This window comes from Ascaphus truei, chromosome 8 (assembly GCF_040206685.1).
Source record: "Ascaphus truei isolate aAscTru1 chromosome 8, aAscTru1.hap1, whole genome shotgun sequence".
Lineage (NCBI taxonomy): Eukaryota > Metazoa > Chordata > Amphibia > Anura > Ascaphidae > Ascaphus > Ascaphus truei.
This window is the reverse complement of record NC_134490.1, coordinates 5,541,394-5,565,227: the sequence shown is the minus strand read 5'-3', so window position 1 is coordinate 5,565,227 and position 23,834 is coordinate 5,541,394. Positions and strand designations below refer to the sequence as shown.

The following is a 23,834-nucleotide window of genomic DNA, read 5'->3' as shown; positions in this document are numbered from 1 at the left end:
TCATTGCATTGTGGGGGACGTTGTGTTGGGGGTACTATTATCATTATTGTTATTAGTGTGCTAGTAAACCGTTGTATTATAGCTGTGTGAGTGTGTGTTACTATTACTGTATTTTGGTCCTGTGAGGGGATATCCTGCTACGCTGGGATCCCTCCCAGGTGGAGGTCTGTGTCCAGAAAGAACGAGATCACCCCAGGTTCCCAGTGGCGGAGGATTAGGCCTCCTGTAAGCCAGACCGGTAATCAGCAGGCGTGGTTCCCATATTCATAGGGAAAGGGGGCTACATAAACATTTCTTTTTGTGTGCAAAGACAAGAATGCCGAGTTCTGTTGTGCTGGAGTAATTTATAGAAAAACCAGGGCATTTAACAGCAAGCATGCATTGAAGTTTTTATTTTTCAGTCAGTACTGTTATCTCAACATTCTCCCCCCTAGCACAGAAGATCCCTCTTCATTGAGGTGCAATAAAGACTGTACCTCTCAGAAAAGGAGTCCCAGTGCTCTAAAAACCCCAAAGCCCTCCTTCCTATACCATTTTCTTAGCCATGCATTAATCTGCCATTCACAGAAATGTATTATTCACAGCTCCGAGCTGGTTAGGATGCAGTGAGGGATGGTGGGAGAGCCGGAGGGAGTCAGGCCAGCTGTCCGCACTCTGCGATGACAATTCTTTTGCTGCATTTGCCACTCTTAGAACCGAAACGCTCCATATGCATGACCGCGTTGAAGCCGTCAAGAACATAGCCAAACACCACGTTTTTATTGTTCAGCCTGAAATAGGAGAGGGATAAAGATATTAGAAGCAACAACACTGGTGGGAGGTAAAAGTGGTCCAGGGCTGGAAGTATCTCCGTACACTAAAAACAGGCGGAACAGTGATGAAAAGCCTATTGGTTGCAGTTCAAATGGTTTTTCTAGATATATTTAGTTGGGGACGGGGAATAAATAACCCAACAAAGTGCCTGTACAAGTTTGTGTGCCCCGTCAGTGCTATAATATTTGTTTCACATGTAGACGTGGCTGGTTCTGGCTACTCATCTGCCCTCAATAACACGTAAGTCCTGGTAGATGCAGGTAGTGGGAGGCCCATCTTAGATTTACCCCTCCCTTCTGCAGCTTCCTTTATTGACAGGAGTGGATGTGGGACTTGGTGTGTGTGTTGCCCAATCGTTGGTGCAGACCTTGTGCCCTCCACTTCTGCCCTAAGGCCTGGGACATAGAGGGTTCAGCCGCCCTGAGCCGCGCTCCTGCTCTGCCTCGTCTGCTGAAAATGGTGCTTTTTTCTGTCCTTGCAGGCGAGGCAGTGAGCGCGCTCTGGGGGCGGGGTGGAGGCGGAGTGGAGGCGTGTCAGGAGGCGGAGCGGGAGGCGGGGCTAGTCCCCCGCTCCCATTGGATGGGAGCGGTTACGTGACTGCTCCTTCGCTTCCCCGAGCGGCAAATTTGAAACTTGCCTGTCTCTGCAAAGTTTCTGAGCCTCCGCACGCATCAGCAAACATGCGGAGGGGGAAACTATAGCCGCGCTGATGACAGATGCAGGGGGTTAGTGCATCTGCTCAGCGAGGTTGAACTTACTATGTCCCAGGCCTAAGGAAGAGACAAAACCTAAATTGTATTGAGTCTGTGGGAGAGTTCTTCCCAGTTCCCTGACGACGACCGGTGCAGCGCAGGGGGGGGTGACAACCGGAGCTGCGCAGGGGGGGGGGATGGAGCTGTGCAGTGGGGGGGAGCGGAGAGAGAAGGGGGCGGAGAAAGAGACAGGGGGAGCGGAGAAAGAGACGGGGGGAGCGGAGAAAGAGACGGGGGGAGCGGAGAAAGAGAAGAGGGGAGAGAGAAATTTTAATCCCGGGCAACGCCGGGTCTCTCAGCTAGTCTATACTATAATTCTAAATTGGATTCCGTCTGTTTGTTTGTCCGAAGCATCAGAATCTCAGAAACGGCACCACGTAGCACAACAAAACTTTCACTGGACATTCTGCTGCGAATTTGTAGGTCAACGCAACTATTTTGAGCTTCCAATGTGACTCACCTCCTAAATTATGGACATTTAAAGTTTCCCTCGGTTGTCCAACAAATCTGTTAGAGCAGGAGCGGGGGGCGGGGCTAATAAGGGAGGGGCGTGTCCTTGCCTGGATCGGGGCTGTGTGTATGGGTCTCTGTGTCACTGTGTGTGTGTGTGTGATGTGAGATGGGGGGGAGAGGGGGAGATGTGCCAGCTAGCAGGGGGGAGATGTACCAGCAGGGGGGGGGAGATGTGCCAGCTAGTAACGGGGAGATGAACCAGCGGGGGGGTGGGGACATGTGCCCGAAGTAGGGGGAGATGTACCAATGGGGGAGGGCGGGGCGGCAGCAAGGGGACATGCAACAGCAGCGCGGGGAGATGTGCCGCCAGCAGGGGGGGGGGCGGGGACATGTTCCGGCAGCAGGGGGAGACACACACACAGACAGAGACAAATCTCACCCGCACTACATCCAGCAACGGGGAGGGGGGGGGGGCCCAGGGAGATGTGCCGGCAGTTTGAGGGGGGAGGGGTCAGGGACATTTATTCAATATTAAATTCCCCTGGCGAAGCCGGGCACAATAGCTAGTTCTTATATAAAGAGAGAAGAGACAAGAGAAGCACAGGGGTGAAACCAAAAGCATTCACTGTGACTGATGTTTCTTACCGGCCTCTCAAAAAGGAAGTTTCTCAATATAACCCAAAACAACTGAAGTGTTTTAGTTTGGCTGTTTCCTAGGTCTAGATCAGGAGTCCGCAAACTGGGGGGCGCGAGATTTTCTGGGGGGGGGGGAGGGGCAGTGTTCACAGAGGCCTTGCGCTCTTCCTGGCAACATTCAAATTAAATGCCGGGGGAGTGCGCGAGGCCTCTGTATAGTCCCTAACCTGCTCTCCGGCACCTTCTGGTGAAGCGTTGCCATGGCAACACGGCATCAAATGATGCAGCGGAGACACATGACGTTGCGTTGCCATAGCGTCAGAAGCACCGGAGAAAAAGGGGGAGAGAGGGCATGCCAGCGGGGGGGGGGGCTGAGGGGGGGTAGAGAGAGCAAGCAGGGGGGAAAAGCAGGCAAAAAAGTTTGCGCACCCCTGATCTAGAGCAATATTTTCAAACGTGGTTCCTAGGAATCCTTGGGTTCCCCCAGACACCCCGAAAGGGTTCTGTGCAATATTCAGGTCATTTGAAACTTGCACCAAATCCAGAAGAATTTACAATGCATCTGACCTCAGACGTGCTATTAGAGAGGGTTGGGGTTCCTTACAATGCATCTGATCTCAGACGCGCTATTAGAGAGGGTCGGGGTTCCTTACAATGCATCTGATCTCAGACGCGCTATTAGAGAGGGTCGGGGTTCCTTACAATGCATATTCTGGAAGCCAGGGGTCATGTGTAAGATGATTCAGCCCAGATAGTGTCAACTCTGCCCTCTTTTCCAAGCACAACAAGTTCTGTTTCTTTTCTTTACTTTATTTGGGGAAAGTAGCATAAAATACAGTCACTTGTAAAGAGATGTTGATGTATGAATAGTGTCTCTCTGTGGGTGCCTTGGTAGTTAAGAGCAGGTGAGAAGATAATCCTACCATACAGGAGTATACAGCAGTGCTCACTCATCCAGAGGTAATGGTGGAAAAGGAAGTGAGGGGCAAGGGTCACACTAAAGGTTCAGTGAGACTGCACTAACTGTCAGCAAAAGACAGGGGGGGAAATGGGAAAGCCCAAAACTAGGAGGACTGGAGAAGTTGCCAGAGCAACCAGGGGTATGACAGACTGGAAGGAAAAAGAGATACATAATGTATCCATTCCATCTGCACTGAGAGAGAACTGCAAGGAAAGTGACATCCTAGTGCAGCTAGCAGGGGGAACTGCCAAGGGAAGGGGGGCTGAAACAGAAAAGGCAGACAGAGGTATTTCTGTTCCATGACAATGCATCTGATCTCAGACGCGCTATGATGCAAATGATGCAGCGGAGACACATGACGTTGCGTTGCCATGGCGTCAGTAGCACCGGAGAAAAAGGTATGGGGGGAGAGAGGGCATGCCAGCAGGGGGCGGGGGTGGGAGGGGGGTTAGAGAGCAAGCAGGGGGGAAAAGCAGGCAAAAAAGTTTGCGCACCCCTGAATTCTAGAGCAATATTTTCAAACGTGGTTCCTAGAAATCCTTGGGTTCCCCCAGACACCCCGAAAGGGTTCTGTGCAATATTCAGGTCATTTGAAACTAGCACCAAATCCAGAAGAATTTACAATGCATCTGATCTCAGGCGCGCTATTAGAGAGGGTTGGGGTTCCATACAATGCATCTGATCTCAGGCGCGCTATTAGAGAGGGTTGGGTTTCCTTACAATGCATCTGATGTCAGGCGCGCTATTAGAGAGGGTTGGGGTTCCTTACAATAGATCTGATCTCAGATGCTCTATTAGAGAGGGTTGGGGCTCCTTACAATAGATCTGATCTCAGGCGCGCTATTAGAGAGGGTTGGGGTACCTTACAATGCATCTGATCTGAGATGTGCTATTAGAGAGGGGAGTTGGGGTTCCGCAGAATTTCACAATATAATTATAGGGTTCCTTACAATGTATCTGATCTCAGACGCCTATTAGAGAGGGTTGGGGTTCCTTACAATAGATCTGATCTCAGACGCTCTATTAGAGAGGGTTGGGGCTCCTTACAATAGATCTGATCTCAGGCGCGCTATTAGAGAGGGTTGGGGTACCTTACAATGCCACCGCTGCACACCCATCCTCATGTCGTATTGATGTGTATAAAGACGTCACATCACAGGTCACTAATATGTAGTCTTCTTGCCACTTAATTTTTGATGGGACGGAGGGAGAAATATCCCGCGAACACCTACAAAAAAGGGGGTCCCTCAAGGTATGATAAAGATCACACAGGGGAGACGGAAAGAAGATATCCCAATTACTATAGCAGGGGAGGAGGTGACCATTATTCATATAACAGAGATAATAGGTATACCAGGGATGACCGCAGCTATAGATGGGAACGTTCCCCAAGGCGAGACCGTTCAGTAAGGCGGGAACGCTCACCGAGAAGAGAAAGATCACCAAGACGTTCCAGAGAGACACTGTCGAGGGAAAGGTATGAGAATAGGAGAGAAGAAAGAGATCACAGGGAAATGAGAACCAAATATGAGGAACCCAGAAACCCTATTTGGGAACGTACAGAAGGCCCTAGAGCTGGGGTTTCTTTTTTAGAACAGGCATCACAGGGAACAGTGGAGATAAAAAACAGGTTCTCTTGCCTGGACGACCCAGGGGTATCAGAGACACCGGAAGGGAAAGGAAGGAAAAGAGACAGAGAGGGAAGAGAGGAAGAAGAAAATGTAGGGAGCAAGAAAGCAGCACGCTAAAAGGTGTTTTTAATCTAAGTTCAAAAACAATAGACAAAGTGCAAACACAGGTACTCGCGAAGGGACTTAATTTTGCGCCTACGCGGGGGCCTAGTGGCTTCGATCTTTTTATCGATGCACAAAAATATTTACGGCAATTAACGATAAAAAGATTTTTTATAAATAAAAGTACCCCAGGGTATAGCCAAGATCAATTAACGAAGGAATCAGAAATTGCAGCTACCCCCAAGGATGTGTTCATACACTCTAACCTTAAAAATAAATCAAACTTCTATCCAGCCCATTGCAAAGGACAATATCTGGAGGTGTTTAACAAACTTGTCATGGACGATTTTGAAAAACTTGCATCCAAAAAGGGTAAGCATCGAGAAAATTTAACAAAGGAGGAAAAGCAAGCCCTAAAAACACTCAGCGAAGACACTAGCATTACAATCAAATCAGCAGACAAAAGAGGTGGTGTCGTTATTATGGACACCAGTTATTACCTCTTTGAGTGTCTCCGTATTTTAGGTGACGAGACAACCCATGAGAGGTTGACACAAGATCCTTCAAAGGTATACCAGGAGAAACTAAAACGGATTTTGAGTGAAGCAAGGGACGTAGGGATCTTGGGTGAAAAGGAGTACAACTATCTTTTCAAATCTGAACCAGTAAAACCAGTGTTCTACTTTTTACCCAAGATCCATAAAAACCGCCAAAGACCACCATTATATCGGGTATCGGGTCTCTGACTCAGAACTTCTCTGAGTATGTTGATATATACTTACAGAAGTATGCGGCTAGCGCAAAAGCCTATCTAAAGGACACTTTGGAAGTCCTAAACATACTATCAAAAATTAAGTGGCAAGAAGACTACATATTAGTGACCTGTGATGTGACGTCTTTATACACATCAATACGACATGAGGATGGGTGTGCAGCGGTGGCATTTGCGCTGGAGAAAGACCCATCAGTCCCACAGGAACAAAAATGTTTTCTATTAGACGGAATAAGGTTTATTCTGTCTCACAACCTATTTTGGTTTGATGGGTCCATGTTCTTGCAAAAATGCGGGATCGCTATGGGGACCAGGTTTGCTCCAAGCTATGCCAACACCTTCATGGCACATTGGGAAGAGACCAACATCTGGTCGGAAAACCCATACGGAGCAATCCTGGTCCTCTGGAGGAGATACATCGATGATGTGCTCATCATTTGGCAGGGGAGCGAGGAAAATCTTAAACTTTTCTTAAACTTTTTCTTAAACTTTTCTTGACCTATATCAATGACAATGAGGTTAATCTGAGTTTCACATCAGAGATGAGCACAGAGAGCATCAACTTCCTTGACCTAACCATCTACATTGAGAGAAATATTCTCAAAACCAAGACCTATTTCAAGGAAGTTGATGCTAATAACTTCTTACTAAACAGCAGTTGCCATCATCAAAAATGGCTAAAGAATATTCCGTTTGGACAATTCAGACGAATCAGACGGAACTGCTCAGAGGTTGAGATATATAGAGAACAAGCAGGAGTTCTGGAAACCAGATTCGAAGAAAGGCAGTATAAACAGGATTTAATTGCAGAAGCACATATGAGAGCTCTGAATCTAAATAAAGAAGAACTGATGGCACCCAAGCAAAAAAGAGATACCACCAATAACATCGTTCCATTTATAACAAGATATAACAACGAGGCCCATAATATTAAAAAGATTTTAATGAAACATTGGCACGTGCTGTGCAAAGATACATTATTAAAAGACTATCTGCCAGAAACACCCCGTGTCATCTTTAGAAGGGCGGAGAACATTAAAAACAAACTAGTGCCCAGCGTATACAGGAAGGAAACTGAGATTAAAGACAATAACTGGTTACCTAAACCGATGGTTTTTTTAAAATGTTTTGAATGCAAGGCCTGTAAGCATGCGATGACTGATAAAATAGAATTCAGCTCAAATGTTACAAACGAGGGGTTTAAGACCAAACAATTCATCACATGCAAAACCAAATACGTGGTATATATGCTCCAATGCCCATGTGGACTCCAGTATGTGGGCCGGACCATAAGAAGTCTTAGAACCCGCATACTGGAACACTTGGGCAATATAAGAAGGGGAATGACCACCCATAGTGTGCCCCTTCATTTTATCCAGAAACATGGGGGGGACCCCTCAGGACTACTTTATAGGGGATTAGAAGTGGTCCCTGAGAATTGGAGGGGGGGTGATAGATTGAGACGTTTACGGCAGAGGGAGACGTTTTGGATATACCGTTTGAAATCCATGTCCCCCTCAGGCCTCAACGTCGACCTCGATATCGCCGCTTTCAATTGAATAAATCAAATTAAATTTTATTGGGCTACTGAGGCATTCATGAAACTATATAGAGTTATGAGGGAGGAACCTTTTACCCCTATCTAGAACCATAAGAAAATTGGATTAGATGTGGGTTTGATTGTATTTCCCCTCTCCCCTTCTTCTTTTACAGTTCGTTTACAGTTCCATTCATTTATAGTTCCATTATGTTACAGCTCCCTAGATTTTCATTGTCCATCGTCTGTCCCCCCTTTTAGTTTTTAGTTTTTAGTTTTTAGTTGTCAGTCTTGTTTTTAGTTTTTTAGTTCATATATTTTTTATATATTTTTTAGATTTAGAATGATAATAATATTTTGTGCGATTATAAAAGTGATTAATTTTTAATAATGGAACATATTGCGTATGATCCATTTATAATTGTTTTTAACTAATGCATAACCCTGACAGGGATGGGTAATTTACTTTTTATATTAAAGGATTTGGGCATTTTGATAGCCAAAATGTTTTAACTAATTTATATGTGTTTATAAATTTATATGGTAATAATTTTTTATCTAAATGTTGAAGTTCAAGGAGCAAGTACACTTTGAACCATTATCACCAGATAACCAATTCTGACAAATAACTAGATGGACCCCATTGGAGGTCTCAAAACCAAAACACATGTGAATTTTAATTTTAGTAGGATTTGTATAAAATTGTTTAAATGTGTATGAAGTTTATAAATAGATTTGGCAATACTCTGATAAAATTATCTCAATTAAATAATTGACAAGTATGTATTTTACTGTAGCCATCTATTAACCCCTGATGGTCAGAGATATCAATTTATGTATACAAGAACGTTTTAACTTAAACCAATTTTAAAAAGCAAGACAGTGCTATGACAGAACATGAAATATGTAATTAGGGCTTTATTAAACACAGCCCGCCCCAATTAGACTTTGATTACACTGGAGGTCTATAAAACTCAGAGACCCCCTCTACGTCAGAATATGAGCCTGAGGAAGCCGATGACTCGGCGAAACGCGTAGCTCTAAAGTTCCTGCTGAATTTGGCCCAACGTGGCTCCCGTAGCCAGATCAACCAGGCAGCCATTGCCAGCAAGGAGAAAAAAGTTTTTTTTTTTTTTTTTCCTCCTGCATCACGGACGCGTGATTGGCGAAAACGGCTGCTGAAACTGTATCCTGGACTGCACGAGGAGGCCAGGGGTCCAACTATTATGTATGTATACTGAAGTTAGAATCTCACGTTGGTTACAAACAAAGAAAAGTCTACACTGGGGGGAGATGCAGATGGGTTAATTTAACCCCAAAGTTACCAATTTCCTGCAAAGACTCACACACGGCCGTGTGAGTACAGATATATTTATATTTATTTCCAAACCCTCTACACCACCATTACCTGTTGTTGGGAGTGACTGGAATTGCTTAAAGAAACCACACCATCGTGTTTACTTGCACATGGCCGTGTAAGTGTATTTAATATTTTCACCAACCCCCAGCAATATTGTTATAACCACAATAATTTTATTGTATTTTATTGTTTTTAATTGTTAAATGTTTTTCTAATCCCACGCTCCCCCATTGCTTGTATGTCTCTATATTTTTGAAAGGGTTCCGGATTAACCCTTCCCTGGGGTTGCAGCAGAGGGGAACTCCATGCTGGCTCAAAGCATCTGTCATAGAGCCATGGTTTAACTTACTGCCACATTGTAAGCACACCTCATATATTAAGCTTAAGGTAAGCGCCAGGTTTTTTTCCTATTTGTCTACCTTACAATGCATCTGATCTGAGATGTGCTATTAGAGAGGGGAGTTGGGGTTCCGCAGAATTTCACAATATATGTATAGGGTTCCTTACAATGTATCTGATCTCAGGCGCGCTATTAGAGAGGGTTGGGATTCTTTATAATGCATCTGATCTCAGACACGCTATTAGAGAGGGTTGGGGTTCCTTACACTGCATCTGATCTCAGACGCGCTATTAGAGAGGGTTGGGGTTCCTTACAATACATCTGATCTCAGGCGCGCTATTAGAGAGGGTTGGGGTTCCTTACAATACATCTGATCTCAGACTCGCTATTAGAGAGGGTTGGGATTCTTTAGAATGCATCTGATCTCATGCGCGCTATTAGAGAGGGTTGGGGTTCCTTACAATACATCTGATCTCAGGCGCGCTATTAGAGAGGGACCACGGAAGAGAGGGATTTTTATACAGTGTGTAATACATCAGGTGATGCCTAAGCCCCCCGTATCAGCACCAACAGGGGAGAACACACTCACCATTCAGTTTTTGAAGTACAGATAAAGAACTTAGACCCGTTTGTGTTTCGTCCCTCATTGGCCATCGAGAGGATTCCTAGGAGAAGACAATCAAGATAATTAGTTACATTGCTTCCAGTTAATGATCCATTGTATCTGCTACATATCACATGGAGACTTGTAGTACAGCAGCTAGTCAAGGACAGTTACCATTTTTAATCTCCTGCCCTTATACATGTGGGTCACTGGTTACAATGCGGTTTGTTATACAGTGGTGTAATCCAGAGATATACAACCCGTGATTAGTAACTAACAAATTGATCCACCTCCAAACATGCACAAACATAGCTGATGCCTTCAAGGAGTAGAACAATATTCAGACATTTATTTTCTTACATCCTGCCCCTGCTATATTGTGAAAAGTTTTATCACATTGACCTTTCCACAAAATGGAAAACATATTTTCTCTGGCACCTATTAAAGATAGTGTATAGATGTATGAGACCGCATCACCAAATTTTGCGAAGTTGATGTAGAGTGAGAGGTGCTCTGGAGGATATTGTTATGATTTTAACAGTGTTGATCAGAAAGGTGATCAGAAAGATTCCCCCTCTATTGAGCACTCAGTCCTGAGGTGGTCTGAAAATGGACTGAAAATAAGCCCTGTAGATTATACTACACATTACTGGTAAGTTGCCCAGAATCACAGCGGAAATCAAAAATAATAAATTTTTATTAATTCTACATAGAAGGCTAAAAACACATATACATTATTAAAAATCCCCATGCAAATGTGGCAAATGAGTACAGGATCCCTTAATAGAGAAATATAGTAAATGTATATCTCAAAATACTCATATGACATCCAAATGTGTACTACTAATAAGGTATGGCTACGAGCGTTTAGGTTATAGATAGTATATATAAATCCTAATTGATGTGGCTAGTGTGGTACAGTAGCAATAGATCTGTAGATAAAAATTGGAGCCTATTCGTGCTTTTAAATAGGTGGTAAGTCAGACAAACCATAGATGGCAAAATACAAATTCATATGAGTACGATTCTCAGTCAATGGTTTTCCAACACTGCATAAGGGTACTCAGTAGCGAGCTTAAAGGGTAGTATTCCCAAACAAACGGCTATTCATTTGTAGCTAGTGCAAAGATATTAACCATCCAGTATAACACTGAAATAACTAAATGCAGCTGTAGACTGAGTACAATTGTGGAAGCTATTATGAATGGCAGAGAACCAAAATTGTTTTTGCCCGTGAACCTGCTACAATAGTATCACATTGGATCTTATAAATGCAGAGAGTAAACAGGTCTTTGTCCTAGCACAACCGCAGCGTTTGCTGCCATATAACCATAAAATCCATTATAGCAAAGGTATGCCACAATCGTTAAGCATTGAGAAGTAAACAAAGTGAAATAATCATATACTGTCTCCCAGATAGGGGTGTATATCGTTACAGATCAATTAAAAATACTGCCACAAAATACAAGCCTGCTCGTAGACCAAACGATAGAATGTCGCCACTTGAAGTGACGTCACGAGAGTGACGCCCTACGTTCCCGACGCACGTTTCACGTGTTCACCACGCTTCATCAGGGGGAGGAGAGATAAGGACGTATTCCTGTCGGTGATCATTTTATACTCACAGGGAGTGTCTGGTTCAACTCACTGCCTATGATAGGTGGAGTGTTACCCAGTAGTATCATGCGTATCCTAGAGGCGTGAATACTAACTTGCGTCCATAACTATTGTTTTGCTTTGTAGGAATCAAGACACTGGCCACTCATGCATATATACAGATGAACTGTGTGGGGCAGATCGGGGTAATGGAGCTGTATCCGAAGGTGAATGTACAAACCAAGATGTGGGAATATATCTATGTCATTATTCAGAGGACAATAAAATGAAATAAACATGTTTGTGTGTGTGTATGGATTGCTTTGGCTATGATTTATATTGTTGAAGTATAATACCTTAATTCATAATAACTGCCCTTATAGTTCAGAGCAAGTCACAGAATTCTAGTTATAGTTCAGAGCAGGTCACAGTTGGAGCAGATTTGTTCATTAACATTCATATAAATTAAAAAAATATATAGGGAAATGTTGTTGTAATCTATTCATGGTGATAATAGTGAATTAAAAATAATAATAATAATATTAAAAACCATAAATTGAATAAAGGTAGGTGATCATATTGGTCATGTGCTATTATCATAAATGATGAGTTCTTATCAAAAAACCTCTGTGATTACGTAAAAACTATATAGTTAGTGATAAATATACATGGATAGTCAAACTAGGAAAACCTCCACAAAGTTCCAATATTAACTAAATCTATAATTATATGATCCTCAGTGAGTGGTGTAGGATTGTGACTATAATATAAAGTCCTGCCCCTAGCGGACAATGCAGGTCGTAGTAAAATAAAGTAATTATATTTAGTGTATAATATGTGTAATATACCGATTTAGGAATGGATGTATAAACTGACCTATAACAAAATTACATGCAAATCCACAACACGTAAGTGAAAATAAAAATAAAAAATAATAAATAATAATAAATTATAAATAATAAAAAGTAAATAAATATTGAATTAATTAAATAAAAATAAAAATCATAATAATTAATAATAAATAAATAAAGATAAATAATCAATAATAAAAACTGTGTTTAATAAGGAAGCCTCTGATTGGTGCCATATAGTGTGGTTCTATAATAACATAATTCAGATATCAATCTGTGAGGGATGTAGGACTGTGACTCAAATATATAGTCCTGCCCCTAGCGGACAATGCAGGTCATAATTAATAAAAAATATTAATGTAGAATGTGATATGTGTAATATACAGGTTTAGGAATGAATGTGCTGACAAACCTATAACCCAAAATTAGAACCAAAAATAAAAATAAAAGTGAAAATATAAATAAAAATAAAAATAATAATGACTGAATTTACCAAAATAGATGTTGTGTATTGTACAGTATAGCCAGATTAAATGAAAGGGGAGTAAATGAACCCTTCATTTAGGCCATTTGGAGCCAGTGTATGTAGTTGGAAAATCCAACGGCATTCCTGTTGTAGGAGTCGTTGGTCCCAGTTTCCTCCTCTTTTGTCTCTGGGTATGAATTCAATTCAATTATTAGTAGTACACATTTGGATGTCATATGAGTATTTTGAGATATACATTTACTATATTTCTCTATTAAGGGATCCTTTACTCATTTGCCACATTTGCATGGGGATTTTTAATAATGTATATGTGTTTTTAGCCTTCTATGTAGAATTAATAAAATGTTATTATTTTTGATTTCCACGGTGATTCTGGGCAACTTACCAGTAATGTGTAGTATAATCTACAGGGCTTATTTTCAGTCCATTTTCAGACCACCTCAGGACTGAGTGCTCAATAGAGGGGGAATCTTTCTGATCAACACTGTTAAAACCTATTAAAGATAGCAACCACCTTGATGTTTCTAAAACTGCCCTGATCACTGCAACATTGGAAGGTTTTTCTGTTGCTTATAAAAGCAGCATGTGTTGTATATTCTGTGATTAGGGATGGAGCATGTCACAATAATATCATGAGGTATTATGTATTTTAATCAATCTGGTGCTTCAGGGGTTAATACATTAGTTTGGGTTTAAAAATACAATGTATTGGGTTTATGACAGGTCAATACTTCTCCTGGGTCTGTGCTGTTCTTCAAAGAGGACTTAATTAGTGGGACCGATCCCAAATGACGCACTAAAAAGGACACGTATTGTTTAGAAGGTCATAAATGATAAGCAGGGACTATTCTGTCAGCCACAAAGAAAACTATACGTTTGTTAACAATTACAGGTGCATTCCAGAGAGGGGTGACACACAGCGTATGCATTCCCTGGAGGAGTTTATTAAAAATGAGATGTCATCTACTGTACATAATAAGAGTTACATGTATGTAATCGTGGCACGGAGACACATGCAATGAGGCCAGATATGTGAGGTTTAGCAGGTAATAAGGAACTAATATCCATTTTAGGGGCAAGATGGTCATACTTGGTCTCGTTGCATCCATCATGACCGTCTGAATCTACTGATGTGACTCACGTGTGTCTAGGTACTAGAGAAGGGAAGTCATGAATGTGTTTATACATGAAGGCAACAAGCTTAAATGTCGTTTGGTAGAAGTTTTTTACTCTGTCCTAAAACCGTCAATCTCACAGCTGATTTACGACAGGGTTCGTCTTATGTTGTTTCAATGGGGAAAAATAGTACATAAAACATAGCAAGGTATTATGAAAATCAGATTTCAACAGAGGTGTGTTTTGGACCAAACACGTAAAGTTTCATTTCTGCACCAGTGACCTCTCTGGGAGAAAACCCTGACATACAGTATGGTAACGTAGTGTATAGGGTTTTCTGTTTTATCCTGTTATTTTAAGAAACAGTTCTGCATTTACTATAATTGTATGTTCTTGTAATCCTTTTTCTGTAATGTAAGCACTGTATTTTTATATATATTAAAACATTTAATAAGTGATGCTTTGTGCTCTGAATGAACTGTTGCACGCACTGGAGAGAATATTTACATTTTCGGACACAGTGCATAGTTGTACTATAATAAACAGGGACCTGAGAACCTGGCAGATATATTAATTTACTTCATTCTTAGGTAGTGCCAGCGTATAGATATCATTGCAATTGAGTAAGGGGTAATATTAACTCATTGAAAGTACCTTGCGCAGGAGAAAGGTGAGTTGGCTAGAGTAGCCGTGTGTATTAACCCTGGTTGCATATCTAAGTCACGTGCTCACTTGTGTGCTGTTTGTGACAGGTGGTATAAGGGAACATATTTAGGGGATATTATCCATTTGAGGGACATTTGCGGAGGTGAAAAGTGGGATAGCTTGCGAGCTGTGTATTAACCCTTGTTCCGTGTGCAGGTCACGTGCTCACAGGTGTGGCGTACGTGACAGAGCGTGAGAAGTAGCTGTGGGGGATACACCATGTTTAATAAGAGTTCTACAGGTTCCTATACAAGTCTGTGTCTTCGCTTTGTTAGGCCTCAGCCAGGATAAATGTACGCTCGCTCTCGAGCACCATGACGTCACGCGCTGAGCAAGCTGAAGCGATTTCTGGCCATTTGAAAAAGGGCTGTAGCGCGCGCGAGGGGGGCGTGGCCGTGACATCACAGAGCTGGTTTGCCCTCATTGGGCGAACCGCTCACGTGACCCGGCCATCGCACGACAAATACAAATTGTTTAGTCTCCTCAAGCAGCGCTCCTCTGAACTCGCACGTGCACGCTCACTACACCCGCTCTCTTTGCCTCTCGCTGACGAGCGCGCAAGTGAGCGAGCCTTTCACCCTGGACAAGGCCTTAATAAAATATCAGGATACAGTTAAAGGCCTGGATCATCCTGTCGAAAATAGTCACGTAATAAAGATCATGTTAAAGAAACAATCGTTCTAACAACATTTTGTTACCTAAACTACAGAATTGGCTTCCTTCAACAAATGTGATTATTCTTAAAGCAAACATGTCACTTTCCTGGGGAAACTCCCCCAAGCCCTTTATATGGGAGGGCCACTTTGCCTGTGGAATATGGAGCGTGACGCTGGCCGATCACTCAAAGGGGAGAAATCTCAGTCCTCCCAAATCTATACCCATGTTGCACTCTTACTGCAGGGACTGCCAACTCCAGTACTCATTGCCACCAACAGGACAGGTTTTGAGGATACAGTATATAGAACAGAAGAGAAAGATTCCCTGCTTGTTGCACTCAGCTAGTGATGTACCGGATACCGGGTACTACCCGGTACCCGGCGGCTTTTCAGCTACCCGGAAATTACCTGGACCCGGCAGCTGGAAAGTGGACCCGGCGCCGGTTATCCTGGTAATGTCAGGGTAGTTGAAAAGTATCTGTTACTTGCCTGCTGGAAGCCCGCGCGGACATCTGAACAAGTAAGCAGAGGAGCGGGGGCGGTGGGGCGGCCTCAGCGGTCAGTGTGGGGCCCGCGCGGACATCTGAACAGGTAAGCAGAGGAGCGGGGGCGGTGGGGCAGCCTCAGCGGTCAGTGTGGAGACCGCGCGGGAGCTGCAGGACGCCATACTGCACTGTGAGCTGGCACCATGTGACCGGAGCAGGAGAAGAAGCTTTCCTATTGGACAGCCGGCTGTCCCAGCTCACCGTGCAGTATGGCGTCCTGCAGCTCCCGCGTGGGCTCCACACTGACCGCTGAGGCCGCCCCACTGCTCCCGCACCTCTGCTGACCTGTTCAGATGTCGCCGCGGGCTTCCTCCACCCCAGGTAAGTTTCCTCCACCCCCAGGTAAGTGAAAAACCGGGCAGCCGGGTACCCGGCCGGGTACAAGGCGCCAAATCCTCCGGGTACCCGTTACTCGGTTATAAAAAAAAATGTAGGACCCGGTCCAACACTACACTCGGCCTCCACTGATACATTACACAGCGCTTTCCTGCGCTTCCCCTTTACCCACTCCGCACCCTCAGTTACAGGCGCTGCTCTATAGGTTTTAAATGATAGGTGCTTCCTTTCTGAAATGAATAAAGGTTATATTTTAATGTATTAGTGGCTGAATGCAGCAAGGAGGGAATCTTTCTCTTCTGTACGATATACAATTCCCTGTTTGCACCCCTTCAGCAAGTAATACATTTGACTAGCTGAGCAGGGACTTTTCTCTATATTACAGGTTGAGGATATCCCTGCTTCAGCACCGGTGGTTCAACCACCTGTGCTGAAGCAAAGATATCCTTATAACCTGACCTGTTGGTGGCCCCTGAAGACTGAAGTTGGCCACCCCCACTCTACAGGCTCACCCAATCAAACCTACTGCTGCGACACACTTTATTCGAGCAAATACCCAGTATGTACCTGGCAGATACCTGGAATGCGCCGCTCCTCACCTCTGACAAGCCCCGTTGCATTTGCCTTCCCAGCCTGGGTTCATGCCTGGCTGATGGGCGGCTGATCTGTTAAATGATAATGATTAGGATTTAAAAGGCTGCAATGCTTCGCGTGTCTACCAGATGGCATAAATTCATGAATTATAATGCAGTATATATATATATATATACTGTGCAGTATTGCAGCCAGCGGGAATAAAATGCTTCAATCCCTGCCTGGAAAATAACTCAATGCACTCGGGCAGAAAACAGTTACAAACCTCAATACACCCGGGTATACCCGAATTCGTGGGACTAGCCGAGCTCGAATAAAGTGTGTCGCCAGTGTACATGCAAATATCATCTGCACTTAGACTACAGAGAGAATAGGATATTGTAGGTCTTCCATTACACTTATTAAATTGTCAGTGACTCCCTAGCAACCTGTTCCCACTTATATCTGTAACTTAATGAAAGAAAATACTTTGTGGTTTTCCTTTTTGGGAAAGCCCTCACAATTCCCCCTGCCGTCATGTTGCTAACATTGGTTCATTTTGCTCCCAAACAGGAAGTCTGTGTTTGAATCCCGCAGCTACCATGTAGGGGCGGCCTGACAATGAAACGGGCGTACCTGCCTCCGTGTGCTTCAGTGTGAAATTCTCATCCGGAAAGCGGTTGCCATATATGGATCTTCCGCCGGTGCCGTTGTTATTTGTGATATCGCCACCCTAAAAATGCAACCAAAAAAGGATCCCTAATGTTAAAAGGTTACAATTATTTATTTTATTTATTTATAAAATGTTTTACCAGGAAGTAATACATTGAGAGTTACCTCTCGTTTTCAAGTATGTCCTGGGCACAGAGTTATGATGACAAATACATGGTTAGAAATACATGGTTACATTACGTGAGCAGGGTTATACATTATATACAAGACATTGCATGAACAGTTAAATATAATATATATTATAGGTGTAACAGTTACAGACCAGATTAAAATGTGAGACAGCCTTAGTTTTGAAAGAACTTAGACTGGTGGCGGCTGTGAGAGTCTCCAGTAGATTGTTTCAGTTTTGGGGTGCACAGTAAGTGAAGGAGTGTCCGGCTTCTTTGTTGAGTCTTGGGACCATGAACACATTTTTGGAGTCAGATCTCAGATGATAAGAGCTGCATGTGGTAGGGGTGAGGAGCCTGTTCAGATAGATGGGTAGCTTTCCCAGAAAATATTTGAAGGCAAGAAAGGAAAGATGAACTTTGTGCCTAGACTCAAGTGATAGCCAATCTAGTTCTTTGAGTATTTTGCACTGATGTGTGTTTGTAGTTGCATTGGAGAACAAAACGGCATATTGACTTGTAGAGGGTATCAAGTTTGCTAGGGTGGGTTTGGGGTTCCGAGCCGTATACTATGTCCCATTGTCTATCATTGGCATTAGCATCTGCTGTGCGATGCACTTTCTGACCAGCAGACTTAGGAAGGTTTTTGTTCCTATAAAGTGCACCTAGTTTGGCAGAGGTTTTGGATGTCAGGGTATCAATGTGCAACCCAAATGTTAAATGGGAGTCTAACCATATGCCCAAGTATTTAAAACTAGTAACAGGAGTTAGGGTGGTATTAGCTTTGGTTCAGACCTTGAGTTCATTCATTGGAAGCTTTCAACATTTAGCCATGGTCCCAAATACTATTGTTACAGTCTTGTCAGTTTTCAAAAACAGTTTTGGGAAATCCAATTTTCAAGTCTCAAAGTCAGATTGAAGTACTTGTCCATTTCGGAGAGGCTAGGGCTGTGTGCATATAAGATTGTGTCATCCGCATATGTGTGTATTGAAGCTGTAGGAAGATCATTGATGATCTGAGAAGAATAGGGGCCCCAGAGCAGAGCCTTGTGGGACACCACAGGTGATATCCAAGAGGTTGGAATTAGAGCCTGAGATAGACATGGATCTACCTGATAGGCAGGACTTAAACCAGTTTAAAGCATGCTTCCCTATTCCAGAGCACTGGAGTTTGTTTAGCAAGATAACATGATCAACAGTATCAGAAGCCTTTGCAAAATCTAGGAATATTGCACCAGTGAGTTGTCCCAGTTTCATGCCACACTGGATCTCATTGCAAACTTTTAGGAGGGTAGTTACCGTGGAGTCTTTGCGGTGAAAGCCAGATTGGAATTGGCTAGGGAAAGTTGTCTTGGTATAGTAATTGCTTAACTGAATTTATTAATTGGTATGTTTCTGAGCTGAATTTCTTCCATCGATTGCTACAGAACTTTAAATTGAATCAGTGTCACGGTAGCTTATGACAGGCTGTAATTTACACCAAAAATATATATAAATATATATATACCTGGGTTTGAACTGGGACGAGACTTAGATATGATAAAATATAATTTATTCCTTGATAAAGCTAACACACAAAAAATGTACAAATAACAGCAAAATATAGACACTTACTTAAAAGATGAAAATAATGAAAACAATCTCATCTGGACTGGCAGTTTCATACAGCAATCAGCCCAAGACATTGCATGGCATTTCTTCTCAGCAATCAAGATGGTATAGCACAACAGGCCTGATGACATGCAGGCATGAAGATCATTTGCATGAGACTTTGCATGAAGACTTTGCATGAAGACAATGGGTAAAGGGTGGCTTTGACTTATATACTATGTCAAACTCATCTCTTTAACCCTAGGTGCCGCGACGGCTAGTAAAAAGTCTTTGAAGCTCTTTTGGCTTCCATTGAAGTGTGAAGTACCACATTTACAAAAACATCCACTTCCCTTCCCTGCTCATTATCATAACAGGGGGGTTGCAGTTTCTCAGAACTCAACCAAAATTTCATATTTACTGCAAATCACTTCCTAACTTCCGTTCAGTAAAAACATACAGGCAGGTGAGACATATTAATACATTCCGTCACACCTGGCGCTCTCAGAGAGACCAAACATTACAGTGTAATATGAAAATTAATAGAGATATTACTATTTGGCACTGAGTAGCTGTTAGTTATACAGTGTATAGACTTCAAAAGATGGGATAAATCCCACGAATACACATATGTAACTCTTAGCATGTTCAGCCAAGGACATCTCATAATATTCTTATATTTAATAAGGTCACTCATTCGGATTTCCTGCTTGGGGTAGCCCCACCTCAATAAACCCTTTGAAGCAGTGAGGACATTTGTCACCTGGTTTCCTTGATTACTCAGGGCAGGCTACCTTTTGCTGCTTCTTGGGTCTCGCATAGCAATTAGGTAATTACCCTTTGATCAGGGCTTTTGGCTTCCATTGTAAGTGTGAAAGACAAGCACTCAGTTTCTTGGTTCCTGCCTCCCGCATAAACAATTAGGGCAGTTACCTTTTGCCCACTGGTGCTATGTGTCACACCTAAGCCCAGACCTCCTGAATCCTCTGGGTCCCTTTTGATATGCACTTCCAGAGAGGAAGCTTGCCTAGGCAAGTGACCCCCGCCCATATGCACAGCATTTGGTTCTGGTATGCATTACAAAGGGCAGGCAGAGGCAATTAGCATTCGGCCTGTACATTTTAAGACTGCCCCAGAGAGGCACTTTATCAGAAATATATGCCCCCCTTATGACAAAGTTATATTTTTAATATGTGTGTACTTGGGGGGGTGACCCTGAGGCTGTACCCCAAGACTCAGGGTGCTGGCTTATTCCGTTCCCAAATTACCAGTTTTCAGGTACTGTTTATTCAGCACTGCATATAAGATTAACCCCTTAAGTCCCAGTGGGTGTGTTATGCAGACACTGATCCAGCAACAATACATTTACACAGGGGAATAAGCATTTTCATGTTATAACAAGGGTTAAATCACCTTTCTGGACCTCGGCCCAGTTAACCCCTTGTCTCCCTGGCGAGGTTAGAGGGGGCCAATTGGGGGGGTAATCCCGGGCCAAACTCTCACGATCGTCACAATCAGTATGTCTGTGAGAGTTGGCAAACCCCTCCCTTAATTGTGGAAAAAAAAGGGGTGATAGTGCGCAGCTAATTACTGGTGAACAACAAATATCAAGTGAACAGTGCACCGTGATTAACAAACAATATTGTGGACCTTAGATGTGGATCTTGCACTAATCGTGGGTCTGCATCCTTTCTTGGGGGTGGCTCGACACCCCAGACACTAGACAAAAAACAAAAGAACAAGGCGCACAACGCACATAGTGTATTAAAGTATAAAATGTGACTTTATGGTTAAAAATAAATAGTTCTGCGTACATCAAATAGGAAATAAACAAGCAGTTGGTATATTGGTTTACCACACCAGGAGAAGACGCTGTGCGACACCCTCAGATGGATCGCAGCATGCACTGGGTCTGCAGTCGTCTCATCAGTCTCTTCCAGCGTCCTCTGTTAGGGGATGGTAGATGGATGGGTCCTTTGTAGAGAGAGCCCCACAGCATACAGCTCACAGGTAGGTAAAGAAGCCGTAGGATTCAGCATCCATGGAACACTGCAGCATTTGCCGCCACTCCTCGTTGGGCGCTCAGCGGTGACGTCATTAGTCGCACCTCAGCTTCCGCAATGCTTCTCATGGAACGCACGGCGTGCGTGTCAGTCCAGAGTTGTAAGGCAGCGGGGAGAGATGTTTCGCCAGGCAAATGACTAATAAACAGTGTCCAAACAGTGTCCAGATTCACAAAGGATGGGGGGAGAAGAGCATAGACACCTCTAATCCAATGCGTTTCGTAACACTAGGTTACTTCTTCATTCCCTGAAGAAGTAACCTAGTGTTACGAAACGCATTGGATTAGAGGTGTCTATGCTCTTCTCCCCCCATCCTTTGTGAATCTGGACACTGTTTGGACACTGTTTTGTGAATCTGGACACTGTTTGGACACTGTTTATTAGTCATTTGCCTGGCGAAACATCTCTCCCCGCTGCCTTACAACTCTGGACTGACACGCACGCCGTGCGTTCCATGAGAAGCATTGCGGAAGCTGAGGTGCGACTAGTGACGTCATCGCTGAGCGCCCAACGAGGAGTGGCGGCAAATGCTGCAGTGTTCCATGGATGCTGAATCCTACGGCTTCTTTACCTACCTGTGAGCTGTATGCTGTGGGGCTCTCTCTACAAAGGACCCATCCATCTACCATCCCCTAACAGAGGACGCTGGAAGAGACTGATGAGACGACTGCAGACCCAGTGCATGCTGCGATCCATCTGAGGGTGTCGCACAGCGTCTTCTCCTGGTGTGGTAAACCAATATACCAACTGCTTGTTTATTTCCTATTTGATGTACGCAGAACTATTTATTTTTAACCATAAAGTCACATTTTATACTTTAATACACTATGTGCGTTGTGCGCCTTGTTCTTTTGTTTTTTTTCCCTCCCTTAATTGTTAGTCAAGTGGCTGTATTTTAGAGTACTTTAGACCATCCGTCTATGCTGTGTGTCCCATCTTAAGTGTCACATCTAAAGTGTCTGGCAAAGTTAATTTTGGAGTTGAAATTGGAGGTGAAGATTGGAGGAAGATCGGGACTCTGCACAACAACAACTTTGCAACTGTGAGAAATGTACTTTCCAAAAGCTGTGATTCTTTGTACTCTTTCTATCCCTCAGTATCTGGGAAGTCTCTCCTCCTGCATCTCACTATGCCCTCCCTACTGCTTTTTCTGTTTACTGTTTCCTCACTCCTTTTGTGAACGTCTCTGTTCTCTCCAACTTCCCCACTCCCCACTGCACCATTATTTATACACCTCTCTCCCAACAACTTCTTTACCCCCCAATAAAAAACACCCACACAAATCCTCTATTCACACCCTCTATCTACTCCTTCCTGCTGCTGGGGATCTGCCCTAAGCCTGAACTCAGACATACAGACCTGATTTCACCCACGCCTCCCTGTCATCTCTTCCCCTGTTAAGTGTGTTAACCCTCTCATTTTAATACTGACTAACCTTAAAGCTTGCCCCACAAATAAAGCATCCTAATAGCCTGCACTCATGGCTATTCTCCCACAGTCAGAAAGGATTTTATTTTCAAATTTCTTCTCTACAAAGCTGCATGAAAGACGAACCATCCCTAATGTCATAATAATGGAAATACTCCTTTAATATAGACTTCTATTGTGAAATATTTTGGGCCAAATCAATACAGAGATAAGACTTTGCACGGGTAATGCGGTCGCCTGTATATTTGCATAAAAACCAATGACTATCGTATATTTAAGCGCCCAGCGCTACACGTTCTCTGCTGGGGATGGGGTCGCAGCGGGACCGTGCATCCAATACTAAGCGTATGCAGAATGTTACCTGCAATTCAGAAAGCATTTAAACACGTTACTAGCAACATACCCTACTATGTGATGTGGCACTTACAGTAAAAGGGGAAAGTGTTCCGTTTTTGCTGCTGCTGCTTGTTGTAATAACAGCGAGACTAAGACCTATCTGTGATAAAACCATACAACAGCTCAGGTTTTCAGGATATCCCTGCTTCAGCACAGTTGGCTCAATAAGCGGCTCGGTCTTTGACTGAGCTACCTGTGCTGAAGCTGGGATATCCTGACAACCTGACCTGTTGATGACCCTTGAGGACTGGAGTTGGCCAGCCCTGCCTTACAGGGAAGTCACCGATAGGAGAGAGAACAATCAGACTTACCTCGCACATGAAGCCAGAGATGATCCGGTAAACAGTTGACCCTTTGTAACCGTAACCCTTCTCGCCGGTGCACAGGGCGCGGAAATTCTCTGCAGAGAAGAGGGCGTTCAGAAAGTTAAAAAAGGCCAATTGAACTATGAACTAGTGCATGTTAACTTAGATTGTAAGCTCCCCGGGCCAGGGATTTTATATTTGCTGCACTTATAGTATTATACTACCCCGTATTGGCGCTCTTAAAAAGTGCTGCGACACTGTGGGCACTATATAAATAAAAATTTACATCCACATTGCTGGGCTGTAGGCAATGCAGGGGTTAATGGGCAGGGCTAAATAACAAACCCGGTTAAGATTAAATCAGGAGGATTACACATTTTCCTCTTA

General features: G+C 43.4%; 1 protein-coding gene across 4 annotated transcripts in view; it reads right to left on the bottom strand.

The window, feature by feature from the left end:
* Positions 1 to 375: 375 nt before the first annotated feature.
* Positions 376 to 23,834, bottom strand: part of LOC142501073 (peptidyl-prolyl cis-trans isomerase A-like) — a 67,764-nt gene continuing 44,305 nt past the window's right edge. For all 4 annotated transcript variants that reach the window (XM_075610387.1, XM_075610391.1, XM_075610390.1 and 1 more), the window contains 4 exons: positions 23,454 to 23,542; positions 17,463 to 17,559; positions 9,947 to 10,022; positions 376 to 770 (listed from right to left, as the gene is read on the bottom strand). In XM_075610387.1, the coding sequence (XP_075466502.1) occupies positions 635 to 770; positions 9,947 to 10,022; positions 17,463 to 17,559; positions 23,454 to 23,542 (398 nt within the window). In that variant the 3' untranslated portion in view covers positions 376 to 634. The remainder of the gene's footprint in view (positions 771 to 9,946; positions 10,023 to 17,462; positions 17,560 to 23,453; positions 23,543 to 23,834) is intronic.